The 20,842-nt window shown below is 36.1% G+C and overlaps 1 protein-coding gene across 1 annotated transcript in view; it reads left to right on the top strand.

Moving 5' to 3' along the window:
- Positions 1-19,931, top strand: part of Trpa1 (transient receptor potential cation channel subfamily A member 1) — a 48,062-nt gene extending 28,131 nt beyond the window's left edge. The window contains exons 18-28 of the mRNA XM_078017034.1: positions 207-305; positions 3,297-3,367; positions 3,906-4,068; positions 4,867-4,956; positions 6,469-6,638; positions 8,311-8,440; positions 8,994-9,176; positions 13,132-13,200; positions 16,428-16,538; positions 18,278-18,375; positions 19,076-19,931. Coding sequence (XP_077873160.1) covers positions 207-305; positions 3,297-3,367; positions 3,906-4,068; positions 4,867-4,956; positions 6,469-6,638; positions 8,311-8,440; positions 8,994-9,176; positions 13,132-13,200; positions 16,428-16,538; positions 18,278-18,375; positions 19,076-19,292 — 1,401 coding nt within the window. The 3' untranslated portion in view covers positions 19,293-19,931. The remainder of the gene's footprint in view (positions 1-206; positions 306-3,296; positions 3,368-3,905; positions 4,069-4,866; positions 4,957-6,468; positions 6,639-8,310; positions 8,441-8,993; positions 9,177-13,131; positions 13,201-16,427; positions 16,539-18,277; positions 18,376-19,075) is intronic.
- Positions 19,932-20,842: the final 911 nt, after the last annotated feature.

Raw genomic sequence — 20,842 nt, forward strand, 5'->3', positions numbered from 1 at the left:
ATGGCTATGAGTTGTAAAGCAATCAAGTAATAGTTTTCCATAATATTTTTATAATAATTTAATTTTCTTTTCTCTACTTGAAATGACTCACTCTTCTTTGCATTAATTTTCAGCAGAATTGTAGACATATTTGATTTGTAAAGAACTACTTTTGGGGTCTATGCTAGAGTAACTATAATTTTTTCTAAAAAATTTACCTTCTACAGATTGAGTACAATTTCAGATATCTTCAGTGTCCATTGGAATTAACCAAACACACAACACCAATACAGGGTATTATATATGAGCCTCTTTCAGTCCTCAATGTAAGTCTGTTATTTTCATTATTCAGACTATGTTTATATTTCAATGTCTGTGTCTGCCATGTGATCTAACCCTTAATTTTTTTTAATAAAGCAAATAGACATTTCAATCATTGCTGAAATTTCATTGACTTAAAGTTCCACACTTCAGTGAGAATGGTCATTTAAAACTTGACAACACACTTAGTATTTGCTCCCCACCACTGTCCATTTAAATATTCAAGAATTTCCTCCAGTTTAAACTAAAGGAAAATGCAGAATGTGACATTTTATAGCCATAGTTCCCAAGATTAGCCAGTAGCTGGGCTCTAAGATAAACTGTGACCTTTTAGAGGCTCAGATTCTTCTAGAGAAATAAATCCCATCTGGATCACTCTGCACACACAACATGATCCAGGACTTCCCAAGGCTTGCTCCAAACAAGCTCTTATTCCAGAATTTAACCAGTGAATCAATTATGGCCATGCCTATAACCCATTACTGTCAATCAAGAGTCAGATTGGATACAGAGAAAACAGGCAACAGTAGAGTAATATGAGCCCCTGGTTGAAAGGACAGTGGGACCAGCCCAGGCAACAACTATATACAAATACTGGCAACAACTTAAAATTTTGTGCATGCAAAACAAAAAAGCAATATATTTGAGGATTAATTTTCAAACATGGGTCTACATACATGCTGTCTGATACTGTAGCTAATCACATGTGGTTACTTAAATGGAAATTAGTTTGAATTATTTTTTTTCAATTTGATTACCTACATTTCAGATATAAAATGTTGCCATCACCACAAAAGTTCTATTGGTCAACACTGATCTGAATCAATGAAGAATTTTCATTCACTTTAAATAAATTCATTGTCCTACATGAAACCCTTTGTTATAGATCATAATATGAAGTCTAGAAGAATCACTAAGCACTTGGAATGTGAAGGCTGCACATGAATGGGGACTTTATGTAATGTATCCTATGTCCTCAGTGCTGGTGATAGCAAAGGGATTTTAGCTCTGCTAGGGTATGTTATGTTTTGAAGTTGATATTATAGGTCAGAATCAATAACCAAGTGATGTAGTAGTACTCCACTATTGTGATACTTAGAAAACATTTTGTGAATATTTCTGCCGTTCTTCTATGAGAAAAAAAAATTCTTCAATGTCTCTTGCACCAGAATGAGATGGGAAAAGTAAAATCTATATAAGATCCAAAAAGAAATATACTCTATATAATAATGGGCATAGTATAATTTATATGAAATAGACTCATTAAAAAAATATACTCACTACTCAGTGAGTGTCTCATCAGCCCATGATTGTAGTTATAAGTGAGCTTATGGGGGTTCTTCAGGAGGAGCAGCCAGTCTGGTATGGGAAATTATTGTGCTCAGAAGACTGAAAGTCTAGATGTAATAATTGGGAAGCACATAAAATTGGGTTCTGAGATTAAGGCGGATGAGCTGGTGGGGGGCTATTTCATTAATGGTACATGCAGAGTGGGACCCCTTAAAACACTCTGTTATCATAGCTAAATATGTTGATATTTCAAGTCTTATTTATATTTAATTTGGGTGATATTTAAGCCTACAATGTGCTTATTTGCTTACAGTGGTAGATTTATCCCATTTGTCATTGATTTAAAACATTTTCAACACTTAGGAAGCATTTTTTAAGAAGATTCTTTTAATTAAAACACATAGAAAACAAATATAATGTTTTTAATATTTAAAAACACTATATATACAATTTTATAATATTAAAAAATATATAGTGTTTTTAAATATTAGGAATAGTTTAACTAGGCAAACCACTCTTACAAGTATTTGTTTCATGTTTTCATTTTAACTTGGAAAAATGTATATATATAGTCACCTTACTCATTCTTTACTATATGACTTTGCATAAGGTCAACCCAACTAGAGATTCTGAAGACCTCACGAGCCTTTTCTAGGAATTCATTTTATCTAGGCTTGAATATGTAACCTTCTGTGATGAGGTTTGCTTGTTTCTACTAAAGACTTCCCCTAGTCTGTGTCTGACTGCAGCCTCTCTGTTGCTGCAGCAAGCCATGATGTCAAAGCACTGCCTAGTGTCTAATTTTGATACTGCAGGTTCTTTGGTGCTAGTCCAAGCCCCAGTGATCTGCTTTGCAGTCAGGTCCCCCTCCTGTTGCCTATTCCTATTGATGCTTAGATTCAGACTAAGTAAAAATTATTACCTGGGGAAGCCCCCCAAAACCAGAATATTGGATGTACATTTCACCTTCTTTCTCTCTCCCTGGGGAGAAGCCCGGAGTTGAAACTTTACTCCACCTGGCACTGCACTGTGCCAGAAGAAGGGACTATAGCAAGCAAATGCCACTAATTCTCCTCCTATCATTGATGTGGTTCTTCTTGGCTTAATGCCCATCTGAAGTACAGGAACCCTTAACTGGGTTCTGGGTTCTCTAAGGCAGTGGTCCATGGAGGAAGGATGGTTTAAGTCTTCCTATTCTGCCTTCTTGATGACACTATTTTGTCTGTGTATTTCTTGAATAATGAAAAAAATAATTTTTAAAAACATAATCATAGTTTCTAATGATGCTTATGAAAACTTATGATTTACAGATTATTTTTAACTACTATTTATGTGTATTCTACTATCTATACTCCTTCTGAATAAAGGGCTAAATTTCTTTAAGAATAGAATGAAAGTGTTTCCCTTGCTAATTTATCCTTAAAGTCCTTTCGTTTTGTAACCCTGTATAAGATTATAAAGCTCATGGAATCTCAGTCAGAAATCAAAAGAGACAAATTTAATCAAATAATCATATCTGTATAAATAATTCTTTCTCACTTGTATTTAAACATTTTTTACTTATTTTTTGACTTTTCAAATTTTCTAGCATAAGCAAATGTTAATTTTATAATATTAAAATAAAGTTATAAAACTAGAAAAAAGCTCAAGCTTATGTTTAGTTGTTTAATATGATTGTATTTTTATGCTGCTTCCTTATTTCTTAGGTCATGGTACAACATAACCGCATAGAGCTTCTCAATCATCCTGTGTGTAAAGAATATTTACTCATGAAATGGTAGGTATTGGGTAGTATTTCTTTTTTAAGTGAGGTACCTCTTATATCTATTAAAAGCTCTAAGCAATTATTTTAAATAATATTTTAATATTTTATAATTTTGAAAAGAAATTATTATCAATGGCAAATGTTAGCATTAAAATGCTGGCATTTTACATCTTTGACACTAAATAAATATTTGAGGGGTGAGAGAGAAATTTTGCCTAAGACTTGAAGAAGTGTGCTGGATCCTGCAGTTAGTTGACAATGAAGTGGGAGGTGTGTTCTACAAGAAAGCATTCAACTGCCAGTCACATCATATGGGCTGAAGTCTCTGCTCTTCCATTAATTGGAGAAACTTTAAGTGAATCACAATTTACTCAGAAGTTGAGATTCCTTCTTTGGTTGATAAAGTAAATTAGAAGATGTTTTTGGTTTTAAAATTCAATGAATTTACCAAATATATTTCTGAGAGATATTATAAATCTTTCCCTACAGGTATCCTGAGTAAGTATTTTTGTTTAAAATGACTCAATTATCTTTGCTTATTTATTTATAGGTGTGCCTATGGATTTAGAGCCCATATGATGAACCTCGGATCTTACTGTCTTGGACTCATACCTATGACCTTACTTGTTGTAAATGTAAAGCCAGGAATGGCTTTCAACTCAACTGGAATCATCAATGAAACAAGTGATCATTTGGAAATATTAGACTCTACGGTATTTTCTAACTTCAACTCTTTCAAATAAAAGATAAAAAAATGTATTTTTCCTTAGTGATACCACCCCCATAATAAATCTGAAATATCAGGATTTTGATATGGTAAATAACTATATGGTTATTTGCATATGGTACAAATTTCTTCAAAAATCCCTTGTGGAGTTAGAAGGAATATGATAGGTCAGTAAATGAATTCATAACTAATTTAAAAAGAATTGAGACGTATGATCTGTCTTGAATACCAAAAAGTATACTTTAACATATGTCTATATAATAGCAGATTTGTGGTTGCCAGGGACTAAAGAGAGAAGGAATTGGGCAGAGATGCTTAATGGGCATAAGATTTCCATTTGGGACTGAAAAAGTATAGAACTAGACAGTGGTGATGGTGATATAAGATTATGAGTTTGCTTCATGCCACCAAATTGTACATTTTAAAACATAAATGTATATATCAAATGTAAGGCTTTTAAATTAGCAAATTTATGTTATGTGCATTTTACCACAATTTACAAAATGTAGAGGTATGTAGATTTGTATCCTTTAGAAATCATTTGGCAATTTTTGAACATCTCTTAATAAGAACAATATGAAATGAGTATGTATCATCTTAACTAAATGAGATGAGTATTTGTATCACAGTGGTTTTCTGTTTAATTCAAATGTGGGCAGTACCTACAAATGAAATAAAAGGAAAACAAAATAAATACTTAGTAGTGGGACATGATGAAGCCACTAACATGTTGTTTAATTTTGTATCCTTTATAACTACTCATCTTATATATTTTTCATTTCAGAACTCATATGCTATACAAGTTTGTATGATTTTAGTTTTTTTATCAAGTATATTTGGATATTGCAAAGAAGTGGTTCAGATTTTCCAACAGGTAAATAACATGTTTCATATCTCTAAAATTGCAAAATTTTTTAATATAAATAAACTACTTGATAAACAATTATTTGAACTAGTGTAATGTCATAATAAAATCACATAGCTTGGCTAATGTAGACCTTTAAAATAAGCATAAACTTTCAGAAGTACATGATTTCAGGTAAGGTCACTATAGCTTTAATGTATTTGAGAAAGAGATATTCCATTTTTACTGATATAGATGAATCTGACTGGCTACAAATGAGCATTATGAATAACTTTCATATGTTTTCTCTGATATCATTTTTAATGTTTTGTTAAAATAATAGTTAGGCTTGAATTTGATCATTTAAAATATAATTTTTACAAAGAATTTATCTGGCTGAAGGCTCAAATGGTTCTCTGTTTGAATTCTTTTCCTAATAGAAATTCTTTTCTTTATTGGATAAAATTTCAAGTTATAATAAAATTTGGAACATTTTCATGACATATTATTTTACTTTGTACTTTATATTTTCAAATGGTAACCAAGTTCAGATCAGACCCAAGTATCATGCAAATGATCTGCAGGTCCTTGCTTTGATAAATGTCTTGGATTCTTTATTTCTGTGTAGAGGTGTAATATTTTATTATTTGTCTTTTTTTGTGGGTCATTTTGTGAATATTATTTTCTAATTCATATAGCTCTGATACAGCACCTCTGTTTCTGTGAAAATTTTCTTTCTTGCATTGTGTCCCTGCATGCACAGATGTTTGCATTAATGAGTGCACATAATAATGATGCTTTGCATTTATTTACTATTATATTATTACAAAGACTTTCATTTATATATTTTAAGTAAATTATCAAAATTTTGAGAGACTATCTTGTTCTACTTTACCTTAAGTGATTTAAGGTATATAACTTAATCTCTCGTCATTTTTTCATTTTCTTAAAATGAAAATTGCAGATTATAGTTTAAATTGAACTATTAAGTTTATATGTTCTGACAGATTTGGTCTCCACATTTTCTTACTGATATTAAAATGGTCTATCCTACATGAAATTTAATGCCCCAAATATGAAATCTTTTAACAATACCATTATGATTTGTTCTCATTTCCTGGTGAAATCTCTGAAGGTCTCAAGCATGTTTAGAGGCAGACAGTTTGTATGTATCCAGAGAGGGCCATGTGTTCCTATATGGACACAGAGATCTCAGAAATTACTAAACCAACTTGACCCCTAGAGGTTACTTTATGATGGAATGGGCTCTGCAGCATAAGCCCACAAACTTGTAGGATTTTCTTAGGTATCAGACTCTCATAGCACCAGGTCAATTGATGACTCTGGGCCATCTCCAGCATTTTTGCATACATACTTTGGGGGCCCAAGGACTCTGAAGCAACCCAGATGACAGAAGGTGACTCCTTGGTCATTTGTAGACATATGTATGTGTGTGTGTGTGTGTGTGTGTGTGTGTGTGTGTGTATCTCCATAGATACCGGGTCTCTATATGTGATAATTGTGCATTATTGTCAATCCCAGAAAAGGAATTACTTTTTGGATTATAACAATGCCTTGGAATGGCTTATCTACACAACTAGCATCATTTTCGTGCTGCCCTTATTTGTTAATGTGCCGGCGAATGTGCAGTGGCAATGTGGAGCGATTGCAATATACTTCTATTGGATGAACTTCTTATTGTATCTTCAAAGGTAAAGCCAGTTTGAATTATTTCTATGTCCTTTAAACATTTTTAATATCAAATGCAAAACTATTTTAAATTACATGAAATTATAATGGACTTATTCCTTTTTTCCAGTTGTTTTAAAATATGAAGATGTGTGTGTGTGTGTGTGTGTGTGTGTGTGTGTGTATAGCAGGGGATTGTGGAATTCAGAATGCAGATGAGGGTCTTTCAACCTCAGCACTATTGAACTTTTGGCTCAGTTAATTCTCTTTTGGTGTGTATGTATTTAGGGACTTGTCTTGTGTATTATAAAATGTTTGGTAACATTTCTGGATTCTACCCACTAGGTACTGATAGCACCTACCCCTATCTCTATTGTGACAGCCCAGATCTATCCAGACATTACCAAATGCCCCCTTAGTGCCAAATCTTCCTGGTCAAGAACCACTGAGCTAGAGAAATCTAGATTAAACGTAGGGAGTAAATGAGTGTACAAGTTCTGGCATTTCTTTCTTTACTTGATATTATTTGACAAGCATTTACTTTGGGGTAAAATGTTCAAAATGAAATGATAAGCAGTATGGGAAATAAATGTGGTATTAAAAATAAAAGAAAAAATAAATCCAACTTCTCCCACTTATTGTTGTTCAATTCAATGTTATTTCACATTGCTTTTACAATGAATAAATGTTATGTCATTAATTTTCTATATAAAAGAAGTTTAAGCATTTTAATGAGCAACTTGCTAAAGATCTCTGCTAGTAAGTCAAGACTTAAGTATTTAACCAGTCTTCTGACTCCAGGGTTCATGCATTTTCCACTGTCCCATCCACATTACTGTCAGGAGCACAATGATCTTGCACCTTGATGAGACCCAGTGGCCCAGGAGGGTTCAAGTCAGGCTGCACAACTGTCATTCCTTTTGTTCTGTCATATTCAGTGACCTTGGCAAGTTTTTCAACATCTCTGGGAACTTAACTGAAGTCCTTTTCAAATTTTTAAAAATCTGTCTTATTTGTTGAGTTATACATAATATGCATGTATATTTGTGAGCTACAATGTGATGTTTTGATTTTTGTCCGTATTGGGTAGTGACAGTTTTGACATCCTGTGATTCTCACTTTTGGTAAGTAATCTTTGGCAAAGGAGGAGAACAAGCTAGTAACCAGATGATACCCATTATCTGTCCAAATATTCTACCATGCAGGGTGCTGAGATGGGAAAACAGAAGGGGTCAATCCCAGAAAAGGAATTACTTTTTGGATTTGAATGCAAATCATGTGTGGTGTGCCCTGTAACAGGGGCCTTCAAGAACACAGGCTCATTTAATCATTCTCTGCTTGGTGCAACACATGATTTGTCTCTATAATTCCTTTAGCAAGCATTTACCATGATTCTCTTTGTTATTGGGGAGCTATGGGGTTTTCTCTCCTACTTTGGTTGAAGTAACATCTAGTGCTCAAGTGGAAAAATGATAGAAGGTAAACATTAACAAAAGGTGGGAGGAGAATCATTTGATGAACAGCCTGAAGGTTAGGCTTATTATTCATACATTTTTATGTCTTTTTTTCCCAAAATGGACTCAATGGTCTCATCTATGAAACATATACCTAATTTAATACATGATAAATATTGTCACGCAGTGAAATACACTCTGACCACAAAAGTGAGGAAATATAATTTTTTTATTTTTCTAGATTTGAAAATTGTGGAATTTTCATTGTTATGTTGGAAGTAATTTTGAAAACTTTGCTGAGGTCTACAGTCGTATTTGTCTTCTTGCTTTTGGCATTTGGACTCAGCTTTTATGTCCTTCTGAATATACAGGTGAGACAATTGCATCAGTAATTGACTTCAGCACTGTGAATATTAAAAATAGAATTCTACTTAAACCTCAATTGCCTAGGAAATAAACAATATTTACCTTTTTCATCTTGATATATATTTTTAATGATATTTACTGCAGAAAAAAGTGGAAAGGGAGATGTTTTCTATTATCAAAAAGTTTGCTTAAAATGTATAATGATTTGCCATATATATAAAAGATCTTTTTGATAATTTTGCTACAGCTTATTAATATTTCTTATGAATACATTTTAGTAGCTACTTGCCTATGACTTTTATTTGTTTAATTCATTCAGATTTGTTATATATGACAGCAGAATGCATTTCGATTCATGTTACACATACAGAGCACAATTTTTCATATCTCTGGTTGTACCCAATGTAGAGTCACACCATTCATGTCTTCATATATGTTCCTTGCCTATGACTTTTTAAAAAGTATTCTGATTATATTTTCTGTCATTTTACTCTCCAGGAAATACATGTACATTATTCACATTTTGCATTTCATTTTGACCTTTCTGTCTTCTCTCAGGATGCCTTCAGCTCTCCATTACTTTCCATAATCCAGACCTTCAGCATGATGCTAGGAGATATCAATTACCGAGATGCCTTCCTAGAACCATTTTTGAGGAATGAATTGGCATATCCATTTCTGTCCTTTGCCCAACTTATTGTCTTCACAATGTTTGTCCCAATTGTCCTCATGAATTTACTTGTAAGTAGCTTCTCTTTGTATTTTCTCTGTGTTGACCAAAATAATTATTCTTGGCTTCTTGGAAGTCCCTCTGATGGAGGGAGATAGATGTATTAATTTCATGTTGCTATAACAAATGTCTGAAGCAACTAATTTACAAAGAAAATAGCTTTGTTTAGCTCACAGTTTTGGAAGTTCAAAGGCATGATGTTGGCACTGGCCCAGTTCTGGTGTGGGTAGCAGTTGGTGACACATAATGGTGGGAACACACACAGGAACAAAACAATAACATCTCAAACTAGAGCAGAGACAGAGAAATAGTATGGGGGGGGGATCTCACAGTCCCTTTCAAGGGCATGACCTCAATGACTTAAGGACCTCCTCACAAGGCCCCACCTCTTAAAAGTTCACAGCATCTTTGAATACCATCACCCTGGGGACCAGGCCTTTACATATGGACATCTAGGGGTCCATACTAAAGCAATGGAAAATGGGATACTACAAAATCTATCATTCAGTACTTACATGGTGCCTGGGGTATACCAGGGACATCAGGAGGCTCAGGGAGTGCATACATTCATTTGACAAATAATTGCCAAGAATCTACTATATGCCAAATACTGTTGCTGGTTCTTGGAAAAAGTAGTGAATAAAACAGATCAATACCTGGTTCTTATATGATTAGAAGTCAGTCATAAAGTAGGTAATAATGAGTGAATATGTAGGATAATGTAATGGAGGTAATACATGAAGGTAAAGAAGTAGAAAGTTGAGTAAGATAATAAAGATGATGGTGTGAGTTTCTTGGAGTTGGAGAGGGTCTCAGAGAATAGGCAAAGAACTTTGTAGAGTGTATTGTCTTTACCCTTGAATTTCTCAGACCAGAGATTCAAGTGGGGAAAAAGCTCTCCTGCAGGGGCTGTTAGCTGCATTCAGATGCCACCTTAACCAAGTCAAAGTCTAGATACCTTCAGCAGACAGGGGAGTGCTCTTCACATGGAATTTTCTAGAGAATTTTCTCAAATCATGAGCATCTTGGCTGATGGATTTTAGTCTTATGAAAATTCTAATTGGCATGATGAGAATTGTTTAACCCTTATCAATATGTACATATATTGTTTCAGTCAGTTTGTTGTTGTTGTTGCTGTTGCTGTGACTAAAAGATCTGACCAGAACAATTTTAGAGGAGGAAAAGTTTATTCGAAGGTTCATGGTTTCAGAGGTCTTAGTCCATAGAAGGCTAGTTTCATTCCTCAGGGCTTGAGGTGAGGTTGAACATCAAGGTGGGTCAGGGTGGTGAAGAGAAGCAGCTCACATCACAGTGATAAGGAAACACAGAAAGAGACTCCATTCTCCAGATACAAATATATACACCAAAGCTACACCCTAATTTCCACTTCCTCCAGCCACACCCTACCCCTTTAGTTATGGCTCAATTAATCCCTATCAAGGTATTTATTCACTGATTAGGTTAAGACTCTTACAACCCAATCATTTCTCTCTGAATCATCTTGCATTGTCTCACACATGAGTTTGGGGGTACCCCTCACATTTAAACCATAACATGTGTATGCATTCTACTTGCTTCTTCTGCATCTGATTCAGTAACACAGACTGTGTTAGGCATTGTTTCCGGAAAGAAATAAATAATGCAGACTCCTTAGTGTTTTAAAAACTTATCTGATTTTTTTTAATCCTTGAAAAATAAAGGATAGTGCTAGGAATCATAGAGGATGATATAAGCCCACATTCTTCCCTTATAATGGCTTATGTTTGGGAAGATGACTATTCACAAGATAATTTGGGTTACCTGTAGTACAACTTCTCACCACCATGAAGATGCATGCACCCAGCTCCCACTGAGCATCTCTACCTGCATGTCCCAAGGGAAAATCAAACCCCACAGAGTCAAGACTAAAACCATCTTTCCTTGCAAATTTGTTACTACCTTGAAGTAACATCTCCTAATGGTCTTAGAACATGGGAAGATTTTCTTGGCCACCCCCAGCACTTTCCCTCATTCCTTTCCATAATTATTTGCCTTCTATGTCTACTCTGCTTGGCTTTCACCCTCGACATTCTTTAAGTTGCTGCTACTGTCAATCCTCTGTCTAACCCTTCCTACATATTTTCACTACAGAGATGGCTAATGAAAATCTGGACCTGCCAATGTCTCTCATTTTTGTTCTATGACTCTTTAAAAGCTTCAATATAGCGTGCTCCCAAGCATCCCTGTGATCTTGATCTGATCTTACCCAAAGTCTACCCTTCCTAGGAGTGTGCCAGCTTCCTTCATGCCTCCTGGACTCTCATAAGCTCTTCCTTTTGCCTGGAAAACTGTCCCTCCATGAGTTAACTCTAAGCTTTCAAAACTCAGCTTAACTGTCATCTCTTCTGGGTAGAATTCCCTTACCAATGCTCTCACCGCCCCCTCATTACTTTAATCTGAATTGGGCACTGCCTCTTTAAGTTATCATGGTTTTGAGGACACAAATTAGAGATAATAAAATCTTCTTTCTTGGGGTTTATGAGGATTACATTAGCTAACACAAAACACTTTAAATGGTGCTTGGCACATGATAAGCATCCAACGAATAATAACTATTAATAGTTGATAATTGACCTGTTTTGTGTCTCACATTTCAGAGCCCAGGCAAGCATCTGAAATGTGTGAAGAAGAAAATATGAGATGATCAGTTTTGGTCTAGGCTGCTATAACTTGGACAGAACCCCCATCTAAAGACTTGCTCATTTAAAACAAAAATCCTGACAAATAAAACCTATTTGCTGAGCATGTATTGCTCTCAATGCCAGTTTGCAATTTCTAGAATATATTCTCACACTGTTCATTCATTCAGCAAATATTATATAGAGAGTTTATAAAACACTGGACATATAGCAATGACCAGACAGACAAAGTTCTTCTCTTGTGGAGATCTTGGGCTTTCAACTCCCTGAGAGCAGTCACTGGCTTTCCATTCTCTGATGTAGCATCCAGGATGCCAGCTCAGTATAGACAGGGACTAAGCACCTAAAAAAAATAAATAAAAGAATGAGTCAATTTAATTAGATTGAGTAGATCTAAATCAACAGCTTCCGCTTACCTGATTCTATCTAGTCACGGATTTCTAGAGGGATTTCTCACCAGAGTTTCACCTACCTTCTTCTGCCAAACATGTGAGATATAAATTCTTATTCCCTAAGATTAATGTTTTAACTTTCTCATGTTGGCAATCACTTTTATATGCTTTAGTTAAACTAAATACCTGGAATTGCCAACCATGTTGCATGGCTACCCCCAGTCGCATTTGATATCATATCGTCCCTGTTCTCTCCAAAAAGAACATGTTTTTATCTTAAAATGGATTGCAGATTAATCTGTAATGTCTTAAGCTTTTATGATAACAGTTAAGATCATTGTACTGAAGACAGTACTTGGCACATGATAAACATTCAATGAATACTGAATACTCTTGCAAAGGTATGTGGGGTTTGCAGTTTTGTGTAAGGTATATTAGCAAAGCATTACACAGCCATTGCTAGTAGATCACATGCCCACTCCTCCACTTTGGCCAGAGAGACCTTGCTGAAGTCTGAATGGTTACACCCCCTGCAAAAGTTACATGTTGACGCCTCATCAACAAGGTGAGAGTCCTAGAAGGGGCCTTTGGGAGGTGATTAGTGCATAATGGCAGAGTCCTTATGAAAAGGATTTGTGCCTGTTTAAATAGGATGTGAGAAGCTTGTTGGACTCTTATGTCCTCTACTACGTGAGAACACATAGAAGCAATTCTAGGAGGGATCACTGAATCAGCTAGAGCCTTCATTCAGGAGACTTTTCAGCCCCCCAAACTGTTAACAGTACCTTTATGATATTTCTAATGTACTCAGTCAGAGATTCGGATGTAGAAGCCTGAATGGACTAAAGCAGTGCATTTTTAGATGGACCATAATTAAATTTTATGTTGTACTTCAGATCGGTTTGGCAGTGGGGGACATTGCTGAGGTACAGAAACATGCATCATTGAAGAGGATCGCTATGCAGGTAAGTATTATATTTAAAGCTTACTGAAATGAACAGTGTCATAATTATTTGCATATAAGAATAGCAGATTTTCTGAGAACATATATTTATATCCCTATTTATTATGAATATTTTCTCAATACTGAGGAGTTATATCCTGTGTCTGCTTGCATGCTCCCTGGCATACCTGCTGTAGTCAGAGCTATTGAGAATGATGAAAAATGTCCCAGACCAATCTAAGCAGAGAAATGGAGATATGACCTGAGCCTCTTTATGATAACATGGGGCCAAACAGATAGCTAGTAGCTAGACCAAGAACATCACTACTCTGTGGTGTTGTGTATTGTCACAGCCCAACTGTTCAAAAGAGCTCCTGATATTTTGGCATGGAATCATTGGGTGCCCACAGCAGGTTTTATATGTAAGTTTTGACTGTATCCATGAGGCTTTTGTTCTTGTGTGATATCCCCGTCATTTTTCTAGATAATTTGATGTAAATTTTGCTATAGTCAAAGGTTTCTGCATAGATCCTTTGCTATTGAGTCTTAAGAGGTAATTTCCTATCACACAACACAGTTATTTCTATGCTCTTTATTGTTTTATCTTTAAATTTCAATTTGGAGTGAGAATATTTGATGCTTCAAAAATATCAGAATATCAGTAGTATGTATGCATTTAGAATTTAGGCCAGTTTAAGTGAAAGAAAAACCCGTGCTAAATGTAACTTTATTCAAAACAATGTTTCAGCACATGGTATTTATACTGTGTAGTACAACTTAGCATGAGAACCCAGAGGAAATAAAGAGATGTGGTCTGACTTATATTAGGCTGTGCCTACATATCATAGCAACTACACATTCAGAGAATGAAAGATCAAAACTCAACTGAGAACTATCCTTAAACTTTACACTGTATGACTTAGCTGTGTATTGTATAGAGAGTGTGGGACATCTAGAGACCAAAAATATATGAATTACCACGTATAGAAAATAAATGCAAAAACAATTAAGGGAAACTGCATAGAGAAGATGGGATGAGTGAGCATTGAAAGCTTTAAAACGGCAGTGAGTGCTGGGCCCAGTAATCCCAGCATCTCAGGAGGCTGAGGCAGGAGGATTGCAACTTCAAAGCCAGCCTCAGCAAAAGTGAGGCTGTTAAGCAACTCAGTGAGACCCTGTGTCTAAATAAAACACAAAATAGGGCTGGGAGTGTGGCTCTGTGGTCGAGTGCCTCTGAGTTCAATCCCCAGTACCCTCTCCCCTAAAAAAAAAAAAAAAAAAAAAAAAAAGGCAGTGAGACTGTTCCAGAAAGGAGGGAGGAAGTGGGAACAAAGACCCAAGGCATAGCTAGGGGAAGCAGGTGAGGTACTGTTACAGGAGGGCTTCTTGCCTGAAGTATGGTTCATGTGAAAGGTCATGAGGTTGTTGCAGCTGAAAAGGGCTTTGTTCACAAACAGGAAAAAAAAAAAAAAACCTTCACTTTGAAATAAAAGGCAGAAAATGACAAAGTACTTTGAGTTATCTTGTTAATGAGTGGAGTTATTATCACAAAATAAAAATGGTATTTGAGATGATCTGCTGTTATCTAGGCTTAGTGGGGAAAAAACTGAAAAAAAGGAAGAGCTAATGGTGTGTTAGGACTCCAAGAAAGATGGGGTTCAGGGCTCCAGGTAGGTGGATAAGAGAGGGGATAGATAAACCCCCCAGCATGGCTCTTAACTGCCCTAGTAGTGCTTTAAAACACCAGCAGAAATAAATTTAAAAAAATAATATAGACAACAGCGCTAGATAAAATGTTCTAGGAAAGCCCACTAAAGTACAGGGCAGGAGGGCTGAGCCAAAAAGTGTGATCGGACATTGTGTTTATTCTGGTCCCTGAAGGCAAACAGTGCAAAGCTTAGGACCTTTTTTGTTCCTTGTTTTGGATCAACAACAGCATTGACCAGAAAGCTAGGAGGCCCTTCTCTTCTTTCCCCTGAGTTATTTTAAAGCAATTCTTGGCATCCATTGTGAAACCTCTGCTTGCAACCTCTCCAGGACCATACTTGAGAATCAATTTGGTAATTCCTATAAAGTTAATAAACAGGGGTTTTGCACACCATATCCTCTCTGTTGGCAAACTCAAGACTTGAATAAATTGACTTTGAGTAAATAAATAATAACATGTAGCCTCTAAAAAATAAATATGGCAAGGGGAAAGGAATATTACCCTAAAGACCCAAGGGGACACAAGGAACTCAGAAAAAGTATTATTGAAAATCAAAGAAAATATCTCACTGGTATTGTTAGCACAGTACAAGAAAACATAATTTTTCTTGAAGCTGAAATTAACATGTAGGAAGTTGGGGGGTGGGGTAAGCACCATAAAAATAGCAGGGAAGTCAGACAGAGTCTTATAGGGGTCAGTGGGGACTGCAATTCTAATCAGTACGATCGGGGAAGTTCCTACCATCTCACCATTTATGACTATCAATCACCTAAACACCCAGGTATTGAAAAACATATGGTCATAGATGAGAAAGCAAATCTTTCAAATCTTCCACTCTGTGGAAGTTACGATGAACATTTTTATCAACTGACACAAAGATTATAAAAATGTGTGAAAGATGAATTTGGCCAACACAAAAGGAAGATTTAAAAATAATAAAAAAAATTAAACTAAATGAAAGCTCAAAACAGAAGCACTGGGTGAGGTAAAATATTATACCTTCCCAAATAGAAATTTCTTCAGTACACCATTTTGCACCTGATAGTATAGCATAAAAATTCACCAAATACTCTTAGACATACTAGTTCTATTTTTTTTTACTCTTTTACGTTATGTTCCCCTGGTTAAGCACCCTGTCCTCTCCCTTCTACATTCATATCATTGCTCTCCCCAGCTGTGACATTCGGTAGTATTGCAATGCTCCAAGAGCACAGACTGTCTGTTTCTTCTTTATACCTCCAATGTTGATCACAGTCCCTGAAAACTAAACACCTGCTGACCTACATTGGATTATTCCCTTAACAGCTTGTCCCCACCCCAAAAGATTGCATCCCTTGTCCTGTGGGTGGATGAGGGAGGGGAAGAGGTGGAGGAAGGTGACTGAATAAGGGCTGAGGAATCCGAGCCAGCCCAGCTCCTGTGCATACATTAGGACACAGGAATCAATCTTCATTTTTCTGTACTCATGATTCTTTCTATGCAGTGTAAGATTTCCAGATATTAATTAATGAGTCTATCAATAAATCCAAAATACATTTTAGGTGGAACTTCACACCAGCTTAGAGAAAAAGCTACCACTCTGGTTCTTACGCAAAGTAGATCAGAAGTCCACCATTGTGTATCCCAACAGGCCCAGAGGTGGGAAGATATTGGTAAGTACACTGAACCAATAGCAGCATAAGCAACATGATGCTTCATCCTTGTGATATCCATTAGTGCCTTGTTATAGCCTCTGATTCTGCTCTGCTTATGGGAAAGAAGCAGTTGTAGGGTTGATGATGATAGTGATAATGATGATGATGATAATGATGATTAAAATATATGATTAACACACAATGTGAAAATGACATTCAGCAGGCAAGGAGACTTGTTTTTTTCCAGGTTGCTTATCCACAGCCTCAGAATTAAATATGCCCATGTCCTGGGAGAGCAGACAGGTGACAGACCAATCATTGCCTTTTAGTATCTTATTTTTTGTATTATAGGTATACTTTGTTTCTTTTTCCTAGTCACTTGCCACTTAGAATAATTCTGTGTACATATATGTGCATATATATGTGTGTGTATATGTCTGTACATAGAGCACACAATAAAGAACACATACAAACACACACACACACACACACACACAAACACACACACACACATAGAGAATGTCCATTGTATAAAATACACAAAGTGATCAAAGACCAAGCAAGACCATTGCCTTCTCAAGGACAAGGGAACATATCAACAGCCAGATGTTCTGGGTGCTAATCCTGACCATGCTGGGCTCTCCCATCTCTCTGACTGTTCTTCCCGAGTTCTTTGCAGTTCTTTTTTCCTTGTGGAGTCCTAAAATGGTCAAGTTTGATCTACGAATTATCTAGGCTTTATTCTCACTTCACACTAACTCCCATCCTATTTCACACAAGTGAATTGCAATTGCTAGCTGCACACTAAATATCTTCATTTCTCCAGCTGAGAGCTGCTTTGAGCTCCAGACCCCTATATCCAGCTGCCTACTTGACATTTCCACTTCCTGTCTTGAAGCTACTTCAAACTTGGCATTACAAAACCAACCTTCACTCTTCCATGTCTCACTCCCTCTTCACATCCCCTATAGAAACCTAGCGAGAAAGTTCTGTCTTCCTCTAAGGTCTTCATTGCAATTCATGTCAACACTATTCATTTACTTATGTCATCCTTGACATCTTTTCTCCTTCCCCCTCTCTCTTACATTTGGTACATTTAATTTTCTGGGAGACCTATGCAAGTAGCCATGTTCTCCTGCCTGGACTCCTAACATGATCTTGTTCTTGGCCTTTTACATCTGCCCTTGACCTTCTCCAGTCCACCCATGGTTTAATGGACACTAAGCTGAGTGTACAACTCATTGGTAGGGCACATGCCTGCTGCACCAGGCCTGAGTTTAATCCCCCCCCCATAAAAAAAGAACACTAAATCAAAACAAAATTCACGAAAAATCATGTTTCAGAGACTTTCCTATGTGAAATTTGTTCATTAGTTCAATCATGTCAGATAATGGTGTGGAGCAGTTTTAAAGAATCAGTGAATCTTGTGTGAAATACCAGCACCCATAAAGGGCATTTTTCATGAGAATTTATAGAATGATCCAGTTTAGCTCTTTCCTAAACAATTACCCACCCCATTTTATGCTGTCTATATTATTTGTACAAGTTTTTACTTTTGTCTTATATATGACTTCATCTTATAGCTTTGTACAGGGCTGTTTCCCACAGTAGACTGTGAGCTCTCTGAGGGCCATAGCTGTGGCTTATGAACAGATGTGCTTAGTGAATCTGGCTCAGTGGCTGAATATTGGTACATTCTCAGGAAATAGTTCCTGAAGTGAATTCAACCTGAGTAACTATTTTATTTTCTCCCACAGCGTTTATTTCATTACCTTTTTGGTAGCCACGAAATAAGACAAGAAATATCAAATACTGATACATGTTTAGAAATAGAAATGTTGAAACAGAAATACCGGTATGTATCTTTTTCCTTCTATCTATATTTGAGAATTTAAAACTCTTAAATAATATAGTATATGTCTATATTGTGTATTGGTCTTTATTTCCTATATGAAGCCATGTTTTTTGGACTGATACAGCTAGGGTATTGAGGATCATGAGACTTAATTTTTAAGACTCAAAAACTCATTTGGCTGCTGATCACTAGTTTGCCATTATCTAAGGATAAGTGAGTAAAAGTTAAAATGGTGATTTCCTGATTCCCAGGGGCAATATTATAAACTGCATTTGTCATGAGCTGTCTGAATACATTAAGCAAAGCTCTGAAAACCTTTGAGGATCTGTGGAGTAGCTGTGTCGTAGACAGTAGTTAAGCCCAAGGGCTTTAGCATTAGTTTACCTTTTTAAACGTCTAATTAACTATTTACTAGCTCTGTGATCCTGGAAAAATTGCTTAACCTTTCTGTGCAATTAGTTGCTTGTCTGTAAGCCAGGAACAACAGTGACAACAACTAGCCATGGACTAGTGTTGTACTTTGGGAAAATCACTTATACTTCAAGGCAATGTATTCTTTGGGAGGGCCTTGACTATCAGAAAGCTATAATCTGTACCCAGTGAATTTAGAACATTGCTGGAATGTTCTACAATGCCTCCTATACTCAGATGGGCTCAAAGAAGAGCTGACAATAAACTCATAAAACGTGTGTTCTTTTAGGCTGAAGGACCTCACTTCTCTCTTGGAGAAGCAGCATGAACTCATCAAACTCATCATTCAGAAGATGGAGATCATCTCTGAGACCGAAGATGAGGATAACCACTGCTCTTTTCAAGACAAGTTCAAAAAAGAGCGGTTGGAACTCATGAGTAGCAGATGGAATTCCGTGTTGAGAGCAGTCAAGACAAAAACACAGTGCCTGGAGCCCAGACCCTAAATGGGGCTTCTTATGAGGGTACATGACTCACTGCATCTAAGTTCACCTAGAAAGAGTGAGGAAGGAGCAGAAATCTGATTGATGCCACTCCGTGGGAAACAGTGGTTCCTGCATTCTTTGTCAAAGTCAATTATTTCTCTCTATTCATATTTTCTGCCAATCACTAGGTATTGAGAATATCTTTGCAGATATGTTCAAGCTGACCTTTAATGAAAGGTAATATCATCCTTTGGATGAATAGAAAACTTATTTGCTAGAACACACATTTAAGGATAAAGGAGTAATACATGTATTAACTATTAAGCTAGAATGCAAATGGCAATACTGGATTCCTGCTTGATAATCATATAACATGAGATAACTTAGTTAACAGTCCCAAGAACTAGATTGAGTTCTACCATGTGGAAAGCTTTTCTGTGTTACAAGAACTTTTGGTTGCACAACGTGTACTGTCTGTTCCAACTGTGGTAAACAGCCCAACCCTTCTTGCTGATGTTACTTTGAGCCATGTATTTGAAGTCCAAATTAGTAGACCTTATGCTATGCATGAATTGTGTTATAGATAATGTGTTATTTCTGTATATTTTGTTTTCCTGTGATCACAATAAATATAAAACCTGTGTAGTCATTCCTCAGCAATTATGGTACAAACTTTTTATTGTATTTAGGATTTGGAGTTGCGGTTGCGGTTGCAAGAATGCTTCCATCACATACGTCGTTTGTTTAGTACAAAGTATGAATTAAACACACACCTCATCACTGATCTCTAACTGTATTCTATTCCTCCCAGCCTGTCCTTTCTCCAGCACTTTTAAAGCTCAATTTATATAGCATCTATACTTCAAACTTATCCCTAATGATCCCCACTAATTATGCTCCCTGCCTCCTCTGAACTGTCATATGTTGCATTTCTCCTCCACCCTTTGACCTATTTGGTAACTCTGATTTGCTACACCTCTATCCCCCAATAGGAGGTAGGCTCCCTGAAGCTCATAATTCACTGTCACTGCCAATCTCAAGTGAGATAAAGAATCACATTATATCTTAATTCATGTTTCTCATCTTTTGTCGTTTCTGGCACAGTACCCTGTACATAATAGATGCTCAACAAATACATATATGTAAATCAAATAAAAATCAGTGAAGATAATTATTATAGATCTGAAAGAGACTGCAAGGAAACTTCCTCAGAAGAATATGTTACTATCTTTATTCTACTGCTCTGTGTTGTAAACAATTTGAAGGATTTGCTTCCAAGTGGTGAAAGAATTACTGAAACACCATTTTTCTGCCTTTCCCCCTGCTGCTTCAACCTGAATTGATATTTTTATAAATTTCAACTATGGTTAGCATGGTAATAGAGTTTGTGCTTTGCAATATGACACTTTTTGCCTTCATAATGACTAATTCCAATTGGTTGAGTGACTCCAGATGTGTTTTCTCACATCTAAAATGGTAATAATAGCATATTGCAGTGTTGTTAGGAAGGGACAATATCATGCAAACAGAGTACCTGAGCTCAATAAATCCTATTGCAATTTGTTTTTGAA

This window comes from Ictidomys tridecemlineatus, chromosome 7 (assembly GCF_052094955.1).
Source record: "Ictidomys tridecemlineatus isolate mIctTri1 chromosome 7, mIctTri1.hap1, whole genome shotgun sequence".
NCBI lineage: Eukaryota > Metazoa > Chordata > Mammalia > Rodentia > Sciuridae > Ictidomys > Ictidomys tridecemlineatus.